The sequence below is a fragment of the Carassius gibelio genome, chromosome A5 (genome assembly GCF_023724105.1).
Source record: "Carassius gibelio isolate Cgi1373 ecotype wild population from Czech Republic chromosome A5, carGib1.2-hapl.c, whole genome shotgun sequence".
NCBI lineage: Eukaryota > Metazoa > Chordata > Actinopteri > Cypriniformes > Cyprinidae > Carassius > Carassius gibelio.
In genome coordinates this window covers 25,132,535-25,146,801 of record NC_068375.1, presented here as the reverse complement: position 1 = coordinate 25,146,801, position 14,267 = coordinate 25,132,535, and the positions used below count along the sequence as shown (strand labels likewise).

Here is a 14,267-nt window from a genome sequence, read left to right as displayed (position 1 = left end):
TGAACCATAACCTACCAAACTAGTTAGTTGATATGTGTTACCAAACACTGGTTAGAATGTTGCAAAGATAACACATTTATAAGTAAAATGGTATAGCATAGTCTGTAGCTTTTGTACTTTAATTACTGCAAAGCATTCTAAGATTGCCGTATCTGCATGTGATGCTGTTAGAGAGGGTATCTTAGAAGTCAGCATCATTTTGCTACTGATCTTTTGGAACAGCACTGGGAATAAACCAGATGTCTTAAATGCTGCCTACCTAGGCAGCTCAGGCTGTGGAACAGAGCTATTATCTATAGACATATCAATCACAAGACCCTAATGATGTAGTAGTGTTTGAGAAACAAAACTTTTCATAACCCACAAGTTTTCTTCAAACATGCATAAATGCCCCGCTAGACGGTTCCAGACAGGTAGAAAGCATCAGAGAGAATGCAAAGTTATTATGCGTTTCTTCCTGTCTTTACTTCTGCCCAGAATGTGTTTATTGTCTGGATATCTGAAAAAAAAAGCTAATTTATTTCATGATAATCTCCTTCCAGACACCAACCAACAAGCTTCACTCGATGCCTTCTCCTTGCAGCCTCCATCTCTTTTGATCCCCCAGTATATTTATCTTCCCTTTCCCTGAATGTGTGTGTGTGTGTGTGTGTGTGTGAACTAAAATTACAGGCCTCTCATTCTCTCTGGTTCTCATAAATGTCGGTGGGGAATTAGCAGCGAGCTAGACAGATAAAGATGAGCCGCTCTCTTTAGAAGAGCAGTCTGCTGGATAAAGTAAGGGCACACTCTTAAGAACAGAAATGAGGACAGTCTTTGTGGCTGAAAGTGACAGATAACGATGAGTACGTAAGCAATACAGCTGTACTTCACAACTTTGTGTCATTGCCTTAAGTAACACGGAGCTTGAAGCAGAATCATCATGAAATCTACAGAATGTTTTTTGCACAGCCATGCACAATTATGGACATATTTGATTCTGATCGGTTACAGTTGAACTAATTTGATGCAGTGGATCTGATTCCTGGCTTACCCCGGCAGGTCGCTGTCGATGGCCATCTTTTGTAATCCACTGGAGATGCTGCATCCAGGGGTTGGAGGGGACGGCACACGGTCAGAAGGAATGCTCATCTGTACATTCGAGGGGTTTGTTAGTGCTCCATGTACGTCCCTCAGTATTCTAGGTAACGGGCCAAGCTTGGAGATAGCACTCTGAGGACATAGATGAAAGACAAGAAATGAGATCCTGTAGCTGAGCTGATAGAGCATGGAGCTAGCTATGCCAAGGTCACAGGTTTGATTCCTGAGGAACAGGGTTACTGATAAATGTATAGTGTAACTTTACTGCATTAAAAGCTCTTCTGGACAAAAAAAGCATCAGGCAATGTTTTAAATGTAAATGGTGTATCCATCAATCAACAATAAAATAAATCCTCCTTATTACCTCCTAAAGCACTGCAGTACATTAGTGAAAGACCGATATACACACCAGGCAGATGAATCCATCAATATTTAGCCACAACTCAGCCAAGCTTGAACTGCAAATGTCCCATTTTAAGTATTTTCTAGAGTGAATTTTGAGTAATAGTTGTGTAAGTAAAGCTTACTTAAACCCATATATGTTTTGTACACCTCACATATGCACTATTGTTCAAAACTTTGGGATCAGTAAGATTTAATTAATACATGCATTAAATTGATCAAATACAGAAGCAAAGACTTACTATTTCTATTTCATATATTTCACTCTTTAAAAAAAAAAAAAAATGTGACAGATTACAGAAATTCAGCGGTGCCATCACAAGAATAAATGACATTTTAAAACAAATTAAAATAGAAAACAGTTATTTTAAATTGCTAAAATAATTCAAAAAAATTTTTTTATCAAATAAATGCAGCTTGGTGAGCACAAGATACTTCTTTATATAAAAAAACATTTACCAAGATAATTATAATTGATCTATAACTAGATTGTATTCTGTAAATTTATGTTTGTTTGTTTTTTATAAAAACTTGCTTCAATGTATTTGTGAGATGTAAATTAAAAAACATGGCAAAGGACACTTTTTCTAAAACAAGTACAAGTTTTTTTTAGACTGATGTTTTCCAAAAGCATTTAATAATGGAACAAGAAAATTGGAAATTTGACTGATTTAAATGTTTGATAATTGGCTGATGCTGTGGCATTCTGGTTGGCTGAATCTGTCTGGCTTTAAAATAATTATGTTTCACGATCACAGCATGATCATGGATGCATGGCTACAAATGATCCGTGAAATATCAATGAACAGTTCTTATGCACACGCTTCCCAGAAGGCAGCAGTGTCTGACCACTGTCAATCTGTGGCAGCCTTAGGGACTAATGGACTTCCCATGTAGAACTCAAACACTGAGAGGACACGGGCTTTCAGAGAACGTTCACCTATCGTGATCTGAATAATTCAACATAAAGTGCTGCTATGAGAATATTCAAAGTTTACAAATTTAATTAGAAATGTTTGTATAGCTGTAGGCAGAGTCTGCGGTGTGTGATCTGTGCATACACACTCAGACACACAGGCTTGAAGATAAATGCAACTTTGTTTAGATGCATTTAGACTGGAAGTTTTCTCTTATTGTGGAAAATCTGGCCAAACACAAACTAAGCTATATTTAGCATTTGAGGAGGAGGGGGGTTAGAAGATCATTTCTTCCAAAAATATGTATAAAGCAAGATATAAAGCAACAAACACACAGTGAACACATCTTTTAAGGTCTGAACATTAAAAGCAAACTTAATGAAGGATTTAAAGTCAACTGCAAGTTGGAGTTCAGCTAACACTACACTGAAGACATGGCGAAATCTGAATGTCTAATTATCAGCAACTAAATGATCACTGCAAAAACTCACTTGAGAGCAAAAATGCATGACCTATCTTCATTTGAAAAAATTATGCATACTTATATAAATATTATACTTTTTAGATTTATGCAGTTTATGCATGTCTCAAGTGAAACACTGAGCTGCTGAAACACTTTACACTAAAAAAACGATCAGCTACAGGGTGAAGAGACTAACCTGGTCCATTTGGGACACCACCTCAGCTAGCAGGGAGTGCAAGGTGGAGAGCTCCCGGCCCAAGTCAATATAGCCCTCGAAGCCTGCAGTATTTGAGATGGTCTCCGGGTTGGAGATCTCCAGCAGGAAGCGCTGCATGTTGGTCCACTCCTGCTCCAAGAACTGATTCATGAAGGACATGTACTCCTCCTTATTACCAAACCTGACAGAAAGCAGGAATAAGAATGACTCGTTAATAACTCAATTAAACACGCTAATGACTCTATAATCATAATTATATCTATTAACTTCATTTCCTTCTTATGAATAGTATTTGTGCTCATAACAACATGACAAGCTATCAAACCGAGGCATTTCAAGTAATTCGTCAGCTCCGTCATGAAACATTAAAGCGCTCTCTCCCTTCTCAATCGCACACACTCACACTGGAGAAAATGAAATGCTTACTTGGTAAAGTTTGCGAGGTTCTGCGTAACCTTGGCGATAAGCGTGAGTGTGCGTGCAGTGCGGTCGTCTGGGTACTCCTGCGTCAAGTTGAAGAGAGAAGGCGACATGATCGCCGGACACAGAAAACGCAAAAACAAGGAGGCGCTGATAAGACGCTCGCTGATATCCGGCCGCCCTCGGTTCCCACATTCCTGTCTCCACGACGCAAACACCTCCTTAAGTTCCCGTGGAAACACACTGTTGAGGAGTGGAGAGTTATTCCTATTGGTAAGAGGTTTCACAAATGATTTATCATCCTTTTATCCCATTCATTATTATTATTTCTCATCTCCCCTGGTTTGTTTTATACCTCTACTCTCATATATTGTTTTTCTAGTTTGATTTCTAAGAGAAACACATGAATGAGCAATAAACTGCATCACTGGCAATGACAGCACATTGTAGTTACCGGTAAGACTCAATGATCTTGCAGAAGGCTAGCTCACAGCACATCCTGAGGTTGCTCTGATGTTCTGCTAGATCGCTAGATGAACATTTGGATGGATCCACCTCACAGTTCTCATCAGACTCATACAGAGCCTTTATAAACTCACCTACAGTGGAAGAAAGGGAAAATACATTAAACACACTTTCACCCTGTGTAAAGTCTAGCTGTTTCAACATAAATAGTATTTTCCGGGAAATCAATAAAGAATGGTGTCATCTATTGATTAATCTTGAGATGATTCTGTATTTCACACATGAACGCTTGCATCGCTGAATGTCAGCAAGGCAGCCTGTCGTACGGACCCCCATCAACTTTCCTCCAAACGAACCGTCTCACAATTATTAGCAAGAAAATCAGCACCCAAGAGCTCGTCCCCGTTCCAATCTCTTTCCACTATGAAGCATCTAGTGAAAGTTCTTTAGTTTTCTGACTCAGAACTAATGAAAGAACCTGTCCCGGGAATATACAATAAACTTTTCGTTGATCTCAAACAAACAGCACAGCCAGATCCCTCTCTACAGAGACTCAGGGCAGGTACTGGTCGATTTCCCCCCCTCTGTTCTGTTTGCGCATGAAAGCATCAGGGAAAAATCTAACTAGTGTAGCATAAACCATATGGACGTCCAACTGATTCAGAATGGAAGTGGACTCCTCTTTCTTCAGCTTCCTGTTAGAGACACTCAGTGGCCACATTATTACAAGGAAACATACACTACAGTTCAGTAAGCATTTAGAAAAAAGTATCTTATGCTCACCAAGGCTGCATTTATTTAATAAGTAATACAGTAAAAACAAGTATATTGGGAAATGTTATGACAATGTGAAATACCTTCAGCAATGGGAACACAGATAACTCAGTTAAGTATGATTGTTGGAAATGGTTCAAGTAGCGAATACATTCCAGCAGCTGAATACAGCTGACATCACAGTACTGCCACACACTCTTATCTCACTACATGCGGCACGGCAGTTCTGTACGGTAAACCCCAAATAGTTTGAAAAGGTCAGAGGAGAAGCCAGAAAACTCATTCAAGGCCACAAATACAAAACTAATCTGGTGGAGCAGCAAAAGAGCATACTGGATGTCACTCTTACTGCTGAAAAACAGATCAAAGGTGTCCTGCTCTGCCCTACATCAACATCTGCTGCAACACAAGAGGTCTTCAATGGTAAAAATAAAGCACATCTTGAATATAAACCAATTTACTATTCTTTGTAAAACAACATGTATATTTTGTGTATTCTGAGCTCATATAAATGGCTTTTTAGTATTTGTCAATGAGAGATTTAATGGCAGAGATGTAATACCACAACTCCCTTAAGGATATTTGATTATCATGTAACTGTATACACATTTGTATGCATTATTTTAAGATATGTTTGTGTACATATGTGTGTTTGTGTGCTAGCTGCACAGCATTTCTCATCATTCAAAAACTAGTAACTATACACCAAAAGGGCCATGGTGATAGGTTATCACTTTTTCAGGGGTATCTTGCAATCCGATCTGAATATGAGAGCATTTAAGTACTCTAGCTCTCGAGTAGATAAAATGACCAAAAGGTTCGTCCCTGGTGCATATGTGCTGTTTATGTAATCGTGTGGTGTAATCCACTCTCTTTGCTGTCCCTCTCCTTACTATGATGTCTGAGGCACTTAGTCAGTCTTTAGGAGTGAACCATTTAATAATTTAGCAGCACTTCACAAGTCACATTCATCTAAGAAAAACAACTATACATTATTCAGCACTACCAAATGGTTTCTTAATGCAAATCTAAAGAGAGAGAGATTCACTCACATTCACACGTTCGCTTATTTAATCGCCCAAAGTCAATATTTATATTCAGTGTTCTGCAGATACATTGCTAGTCCAGACATATAAACACTTAATTCCTAAACTATGGCGGTATTAATAAACACAAGCCTTATCGGACACAGAGTAAGCCGACAGCAAAAGTGTCCAGGTGTGTGTGTGTGCATGTTTGTTTGTGTGAGTGTTTTCACGGCTGTTGAGTCTTATCGAAAATGGATACAGAGAACTTAGGAAAAACCAGACTTTGGAAATGTCTGTTTAATATTACCCAGTGCGTCTTGCAGGTATTTCTGTCCGACCAGTTTGAGGTACTCTTCGATAGCTTTAGTGCCCAGCGTGTTCTCTCTGAAGATCAGGTGCTCGTTCTCCCCGCACCGATCCACCTCTGACATCATCAGATCAGTCAGGAAGTCCTGTGCCAAAAAACAGAACATGCTGATGTGTGAGCACTTTTAGTCTAAAAAGGAAAAAGAGAGCAGAGTAGATGGAGAGATTGCATGGAGAGTCTGTCATTATAATCGAAGCGGTTGTGCCGCTGATGTCTGTCAGGACATGAAAGAAAAGAAAGAGACAAGGAAAAAGGATGCTAGTGTTGAAGTGAAAGCTTCTCCGATCAAAGCTATCTGACATGGAGCCTATCAAAACCTGCAAATAGGAGTTAGAAAAATCTGTCTGCTCGCTGCTGATGTGCGCACACGCACACAGTCCAGAGTTCAGCCCAGCGTCCCAAATAAGAATCAGAGTGTGTGTGCGCGTCTCAGTCTCTTTTACAGCAGTGAGTCACGACTGGCTCCATGTAGACTGAGGCTGAAAGCCTTTTGTCTGTGAAAAAAACTATCACCGTATATTTCTCATTACAGAACATACTATATGTCCTCATAATTCATGCAACAAAACTCTCTTCTCTTTCACACAAAATGTATAATCCCACTCTAATCTTCTTTTTTCCTAGTCGTATTTGACTCATAATGTATAATGCTTTAATTCTTTTTCCCCTCTCTATTGTGTTGTTTCAGCATAGGCAACTGGCTAAATAAACAGACATATAAAGACTTGAAATTGAATTTTGGGTCTGTGTCTGCGTGATTCATCAAGGACATTTCAGTTAAAACATTACAGTATAACAATTAAAACATTTAAATGAACACATAATTTAAAAGTTAACAGTGAAGCCTGTGGCGTCTAGATGTAATTTGGGAGAAAATAAAGTAGACTTGACAGGGCCCTACTTTCAATATCTCTTCCTCTCTCAAGCTAGGATTCATTTGGTTATGTGGTTGAACAGAGGTCTGCACTGGGACTAAAGCCCAAGCCTGGCATAAATGAGACCCTTCACCCTGACCAGACACCTGCTGCACCTCAACGCACTCATTCTCATTATTTTCATCTTTATGGATCCATATGCTTGGAAAAATTCATTCATTACCAACAACTCACACACTGAATATTTCCAAGTTTTCCATGATTGTGGTAACTCTTATTTTAAGGTAGGGGCACTAACCTATGACTGTCCACATCTTCTAACAACTTTAACATTATTTTACAATCGTAAGTGTATCTATGAAGATTATTATTATTATTTTGCATACTTTAGAATAATATTAGGAGCATGCTTCATAATCCTCGCATTTCACCATTAAATCAAAAACATGAGAAACAAACTGAGGTGCCATTTTACAGATTGCACATACAGTATATCTAGTAAAATTATTATTAATAATTTTAATTAATAATTGAAATTATAATAATTGTCGAGGTATGATCAGCTCTCTGAGTCAGATCCATTAAGATATGAGACTAGTCACAGAGAGGAAGATCTCATAAGCCTCGAGATCCTCCCCTTACATGCACACACAGTAGTGGGCACTATTAAGAAAATTGTCCATTACTGTCAGAGTTAATCAGCTAGACTATGGCTCACCCTTAATCGGAACGAGACGAGAGAGAAACACAGGAAACAATAGAGACGAGAGAGAGCGAGAAGACATTAATCACAGTAAGACATACATATAAATCTAAAATGGAAAGGAAAGCAGAAAAATAAAAATAAAAATAAAACGGCTGCATAAAAATAGGTGGTCCACAGGAAAGCAAAGCCATTGCACAGGGGAAAAGAGGAAAACAGAAATATATGTACTTGAGCTCACAGGAAAAAATGATAAAGAGAGGATGGAGGGATTAAAAAGAAGATGTAAAAACCCCTCAGGATTCACTGCATTCCCTGGAAACATAAACTCATAAAGGAGGAACCATCTGACCGAAACACAAGTTTGTGTGCTCTGCTGAGAGAGAGAAGGAGAGAGAGAGAGAAGTTTTGCCTACATTGTCTGGACCAAATGTCCCCACAAAGATAGTAAAACCTGAAATTCCTTCATTGTGGGATGCAGCCAATCTCCCCCCCATTTAAAAACAGCTCAATAAACATATTAAATAATGTTTTAATGAAAAATGCTTTGTTTGAGGGTTGAGTTTAGGGTTAGAAAATATGGTAAACTCTGAATGAAGATTGAGACAGACAGACAGACAGACAGACAGACAGACAGACAGACAGACAGACAGACAGAAAGACAGATAGACAGATAGACAGATTGATAGACATATAGATGGATGGATAAATGGATAGACTCATTTAAGAGTCTTGCTATCAAAGGTCACTAAATCTACAGCACACACACACACACACACACACAAATCTACAGACAAAAGATGACTCATTCACTTCTGCAAAGATATTCTGAGGGAGTGAGCAACAATACAAACAAGAGGAAAAGAGAGAGACAGAATTCCTACACCTTTTGACCATTTAACTTTTCCATGACTTTGCCATTAATGCATAGGAAAAAATAATTATGAATACATATTTTAGAGCTGAACAATCCTTTTTCACTACAGACATTTCTAACAATGTAATGATACTGAAATTCTGACTGACACAGATAACAAATAATTTAATAATTATTAATTCAATTCAATTATATAATTGGTTTGATGAACAGATGATATCATTTCCTACTTGGATAAACATAAATGTATTAATGCAAAGTAAAGTTAATAAAGATTTTTTTTTTTTTTTCATGGAAATGAACTCATTCTATATACCAATGCATGTTTAGTAGTGCTGCTGACTTGTGCTCTTAAAAGGAAGATTCTCTTCTTCACGAGATTAAAGGGTAAGTCTATCACTATCCCTCATAGTATGTGCTAGGTGATGAAACAAATGAATAATTAGCTTCATTTCATTTGCAAATGTGAAATGTCCAAAGTGGCTTTACAAAGTGCATGGGTGCCATTTAATCCCAGTGTGTTCCACATGAGCCTTTTAAATGCTGCCAAACAGTTTTTCTCTCCCCCAAACCCTAAATGGCCTCTTAACTCAGTCAAACACACAATAATTCAACATGACCTACTGAAAAACAAAAGTGAGCGATTATTAAATGTCAAAGATGAATACCTTGCCTCCAGTTTCGTCATTACTTGTGTGTCATTCTCAGCACATTTCTCTTTTGATCTAAAGCCAAGCTGTAAACTGAAACACTGTTATCTTGCTCCTTCTCCATCTCCGAAAAACAGAGGTCAGAGAAGGTCAGATGCTATTTAGCAGACAGACGGCAGGAGGGTCAAGTGAGAGAGCGAATGCCGTAACACGTGTGAGAGAAAGAGAAGTCAACTATCACAGAAGCGCTGAATTAAGATCTCAGTCCCACATTCTAGAACCTTGAGTTTTCTCTGCTGCATGCGTGCAAATATGTGCGTATGATTCTATTTGGTGCAAATGTGTGTGTTTATGTGCGCTCACGACCCTCAGTGAAAGTAGAAATGCTCTGCTAGTGAAATGCAAGGCTGTGGGTCAGCTTTATCCAGCGTGCTTTCTGAGATAAGACTGACTGTTGTGCTGTTGGACTAAAGTGGGTCAAACAGACATCACTTCTAGGATCATACAACATCATTTCCTCAACATTTACCTTCTCATGCTTTCTAAACTGTCTGCAACTCATCAACACAATCTAGAAAACGAAAAAGCTGATTGACTGATTTAAAGACATCAATTTAACTATGCATTCTGTATTGTATGTTTTGTATAGTATATATTTTATTAGGCTGTCGCAATCATGGAATTGTGCCAGATTATATATAATATTTTCAGATAATATTTTGTAATTAATGACGGTTGATATGTTAATGTTACTTGTAAATGTAATACATACATTAAATAGTTTTTTTTTTTTTTTTTGAAATGGCTTAAACTTTTTTTTTTTATTATTATATTTTATGTGAATTATATTTATATAATTTGTGTATGTTTTATAAAATTTGTATTCATATTGTTTGTACATTAGGTGTAGGTTTTAGATTTTGCTTCATTTCACAAAATTTAATATATTCATACACATTTCTTTCAACATTTCAATAAATTGTAGGGTCTCATAACTAACGCATAGTATATACAACTTTTAATATAGATATCACCGGGCCTGAAAGCACTTTACACGTTTGTGCAAGGATCAATTCAGATAATCAGGGAACAAATAATTGCAATCATATGATTATGTAATGATTGTGTTTCGTATTGTGAAGTCAACATCTGCATACTGGGTCTCAAAAATGGCAGTCTACGTGATCATCTCTTGCCAGGCATAATCACATGTGTTGCAATCAGCACAGAAATGACATCACGCTTACATCATATCACAAAACAGCTGAATACCTTGTCTAACCTCAAACTTTTGAGATGCATGGAAAAGTGTTAAAGTGTGTGTGCATGGAGAGCCCGCTGAAGTGGATGCCATTTCTACGGCGAAGCACGACTTCTGTAATAGCTGTCAGGGCAATGTGCTGCTTCAGACCAGAAATGACATCCTTTCAGAGCCAGCCTGCCTTAAAGTGCAGCCAAGCGAGATAGAGAGAGAGAGAGAGAGACTGGCAGAGCATGAGTCTATGACAAGATAAGGAGATAGAGAGGTGAGGGAGATAGAATTCTCCTCAACTAATTGTATGTTTAATCTTCTTCCAAAGTGTATTTAGTGGTGGAGAGAGAGAGAGAGAGAGAGAGAGAGAGAGAAGATTGCACGATAAAAATCACACCCACATGAAACTCAAGCAAGAGATAAATGAGTGTTATTGTGTCCTCTTGGGCTCGTGGTCTCAGTGGGATATCGTTTCTCCATTTTTTACATCACGAGCACACTGGTCTCAGGTCCAGTCAAGGGAATACAGTGACCCTTTGATGTGACCACTGCAACATTACCGTAACAGAGTGAGTGCATTAGCAGAGCGAGAGACATTGGGCTGTCAAGATTCCATCAGAGGATCCTTCCCAGTGAATCTGTCACTGCAGGCTCTGTTTGGTGGCTCAACTAACCGTGTCCAGACTTTTCAAAGGAACATAAACAGACAAGCTCTGTTATCCACACAGATGAGTCTGCTTTCATCTTCATTTGAAACTAATTTAGTCCAATTTAATTTTGTTCTGTCAACTCATGCATCTGTCAGAAACAGACAAGCCAGCTGAAGTAGAACAAAGACCTCTTAAAATACAAATCTTCTACATCTGCTTTGAGGGCTCATAAAATTACTATTCGACTATAACCGAGTGCTTTAATTACACTGAGAATAGAGGCATGATGTTAGGAAAGTAAAGCACTTGACTGAGTCTTCATTCCTATGAAATGCTCATTTAAGTCAGAACCAGGGTTGGGCAATATAGCTAAAATATCTTGATATTTTCAGCATTTTGGAGATATTCAATCTATATCTTCATTTGTAAAGGAGTGTTGTAAAAGAGGAGCCATGACCACACATGATTTTCATTTACTTGTACATACACACCAATAATACATATACTGTAGCACTATTTATATAAAAGCATAATGTTTTTGATTTAACAGCAACAACTCAACAGGTTTTTCTTTTAATATATTTTAAAACACAATTTATTCCAGTGATGGCAAAGCTGCCGAGTCTTTAGTGCCGTTTTTACTACCGAAGGTTGAATTAGATTTAGCTTTTAAAACATTTATCTTAACACTCGATCTTAACAGGGAATTAATGACTAAATAAAATTGTGATATTATTTATCGCTGGTACTGTAAGTATCTTGGGACTATTTTGTAAACCGCCATCCTCTAATGAGATTCTGCTCAGGAGCTGCTTTTCAGTTGGACCGAATGCAACACTAAATCGTTGAAAAAGAAATCAGAAAGCATAAGCTACATAATTGTCACTTGTGTCTCATAAGGCATCTGCATTAAAGTGCATATGATCAGCTGGTTTAATCCGACATATTGATAACACAAAAGCAAGTAGACTGGATTTTACAGCTGTCCTCAAAACAAATGACCTTGGACAGCCCGGATGATTCCATCGGTGTTACAGTTTTAATGGCCCACATCCCTCAGGGCTTCTTTGAGAAGCAGGGTAATTAAGAAGCAATAATTAACAGCATCTGAATCTGATTCCCCCCTCCCACACACACACACGGGACCCAGGGGACAGCGGACGAGGGTCAGATAGAAGTATGATGACCCTCGGTGAACACTAGTTTAGTTAGTTTAGTAATAGCAGACCCCCTCTCCCCTCCCGTTCCCCCCTTTATCAGTAGTTACAGAGGCAAAGTGCAGCTCACCAGTGAAAGACACTAATGACTTTTAAAAATGGAAAGAGCGGCCAATCTCAGAGTCAGCACTCACAGCATAATGATGCAGATCTGTAAGTCGTTCGTGGACCAGTGACCATCTCTAATGACAATGTGGTGGTCCACAACTTAGACTGCAGTTCAGTCAACATGAAAATATTAGAAGAAAGGATGGCATCACTGATACGAACCATTACAAAGTGACCATTTCACTCCTGTGTCATTTCCAACAAATCTCCAGTCATTTGTGATTACTGGATGAAGGCTTTTACTAAATCCTTTTGATTGAGGAGGATTCATTAATGAATCATTTAGACCAATTATATGAACCAGTTTGAAAAATATTTGAAAGGAACTGACACAGATGAGCACAATGCTCACAAATGCTACATTGTTGCATGATTAGGTTCTATACTAAACAAGAGCAACAGGCTATCTAGCATATACAGTATATCTCAATCTGGAAAAATATAAATAACAGCAGATTGTGAAAAAAAAAAAAACAAATAATACATAATTCACTAAATTAAAATTCAATGACTTTACCATGATCAAGATTTTACCTTGACTTTTTCTAGAATACTTTTCCCTGATACTTTTTGGGTGACTATAGGATGTCTGAACTGGTCATTATCAGGGCTCTAAAAAAGGTATTATAATGAAAAATAAGGTTTTCCCATATCTTTAGTAATAAATGAGTTAAATGCATGTAAACATACCTCAACTTTCAGAACTCCCTACAAAAAAAGCTCATTTATTAAAATTACATTTTCAAAAATATTTGTTCTAAAATATCCTTGACATCTGATTTTATAAATACTGATAATAAGTGTCTGACAGGCTACACTTATACATCAGCAGTGTGTGTGTCCAGAAACATGGCCCAGCCAGCCATGGTCAGGCAATAAGGAGAGAATAGAATATAAAATTCATAAACACTGGAAGAACTAAAGAGAGTTGTACAGTTCCTGTCCTGTTCCATGTACTGTTCCTGGTTCTGTGTAGCATTAATCTACAAACTTTTTAAAGGAATTGGTGTATATCCCATGTGGACTTTGTCTATTTCAACGAACCCTCAAATTCCATGTGGAAAATGTAATGCACATTTGAACAACAGCCTAAACTGACTGATCAATCTGATGTATTTTCAATCTGTTAATTAACAATAATCGTTTGGCTCCAAATGTTACAAGTTTTTATTCTCAAATGATTTTGTAGTCTCGAAGCAAATTGATTAATAAAGGATACTCTTTGTGCCTCTAAATTCTCAACAGGCAATTGACCAACAGATTTGATGTTTCTAAAATGACTGAAAATGTTCTGCTGAAATTATGCCAACAAAAACCTGAAGCCGAATACATATACGTAACAATGAAAAAATTAAAAAACCTGTTTCACGCTTCATTTCTCTGATTCTCCATGGCTAGAGGTAATGGCACCAGAATAACTACTTGATGGGCAAGATGTTAAAAATACTGGAGTGTAAGGCAGCATAAATTCAGTTCCTTGAGAGCTGGCCACTGAAATTACCCTTATGGCCAGGCACTGATTAAAAACATAGTGGTAGATTTGCTGTCTGAAAATCTTGTTTCATGCTTAGTTTGTCTAATTAGACTCCACACACAGGTTACAATAATGAGACTATTCAGCTCAACTACATATCTAAAAATTAACCAGCAAAATTGTCTTTCGTCTCTCCTGTTCTTCCTCAAACACTGAACGCTGACATTAGCGCAGTCTAAACACACTTTTCACTAAATGCTATATATACTAGAGGCTTATTCAACTCCATCTGAGGTCATTTTGCCTGTGTTTATACTATCCTGTGAGT

The 14,267-nt window shown here is 37.8% G+C and overlaps 1 protein-coding gene across 5 annotated transcripts in view; it reads right to left on the bottom strand.

The window, feature by feature from the left end:
* LOC128006052 (disabled homolog 2-interacting protein) overlaps positions 1-14,267 on the bottom strand; it is a 96,916-nt gene that overhangs the window by 8,982 nt on the left and 73,667 nt on the right. For all 5 annotated transcript variants that reach the window (XM_052592715.1, XM_052592712.1, XM_052592711.1 and 2 more), the window contains 5 exons: positions 6,074-6,218; positions 3,954-4,098; positions 3,506-3,742; positions 3,059-3,260; positions 1,034-1,212 (listed from right to left, as the gene is read on the bottom strand). In XM_052592715.1, the coding sequence (XP_052448675.1) occupies positions 1,034-1,212; positions 3,059-3,260; positions 3,506-3,742; positions 3,954-4,098; positions 6,074-6,218 (908 nt within the window). The remainder of the gene's footprint in view (positions 1-1,033; positions 1,213-3,058; positions 3,261-3,505; positions 3,743-3,953; positions 4,099-6,073; positions 6,219-14,267) is intronic.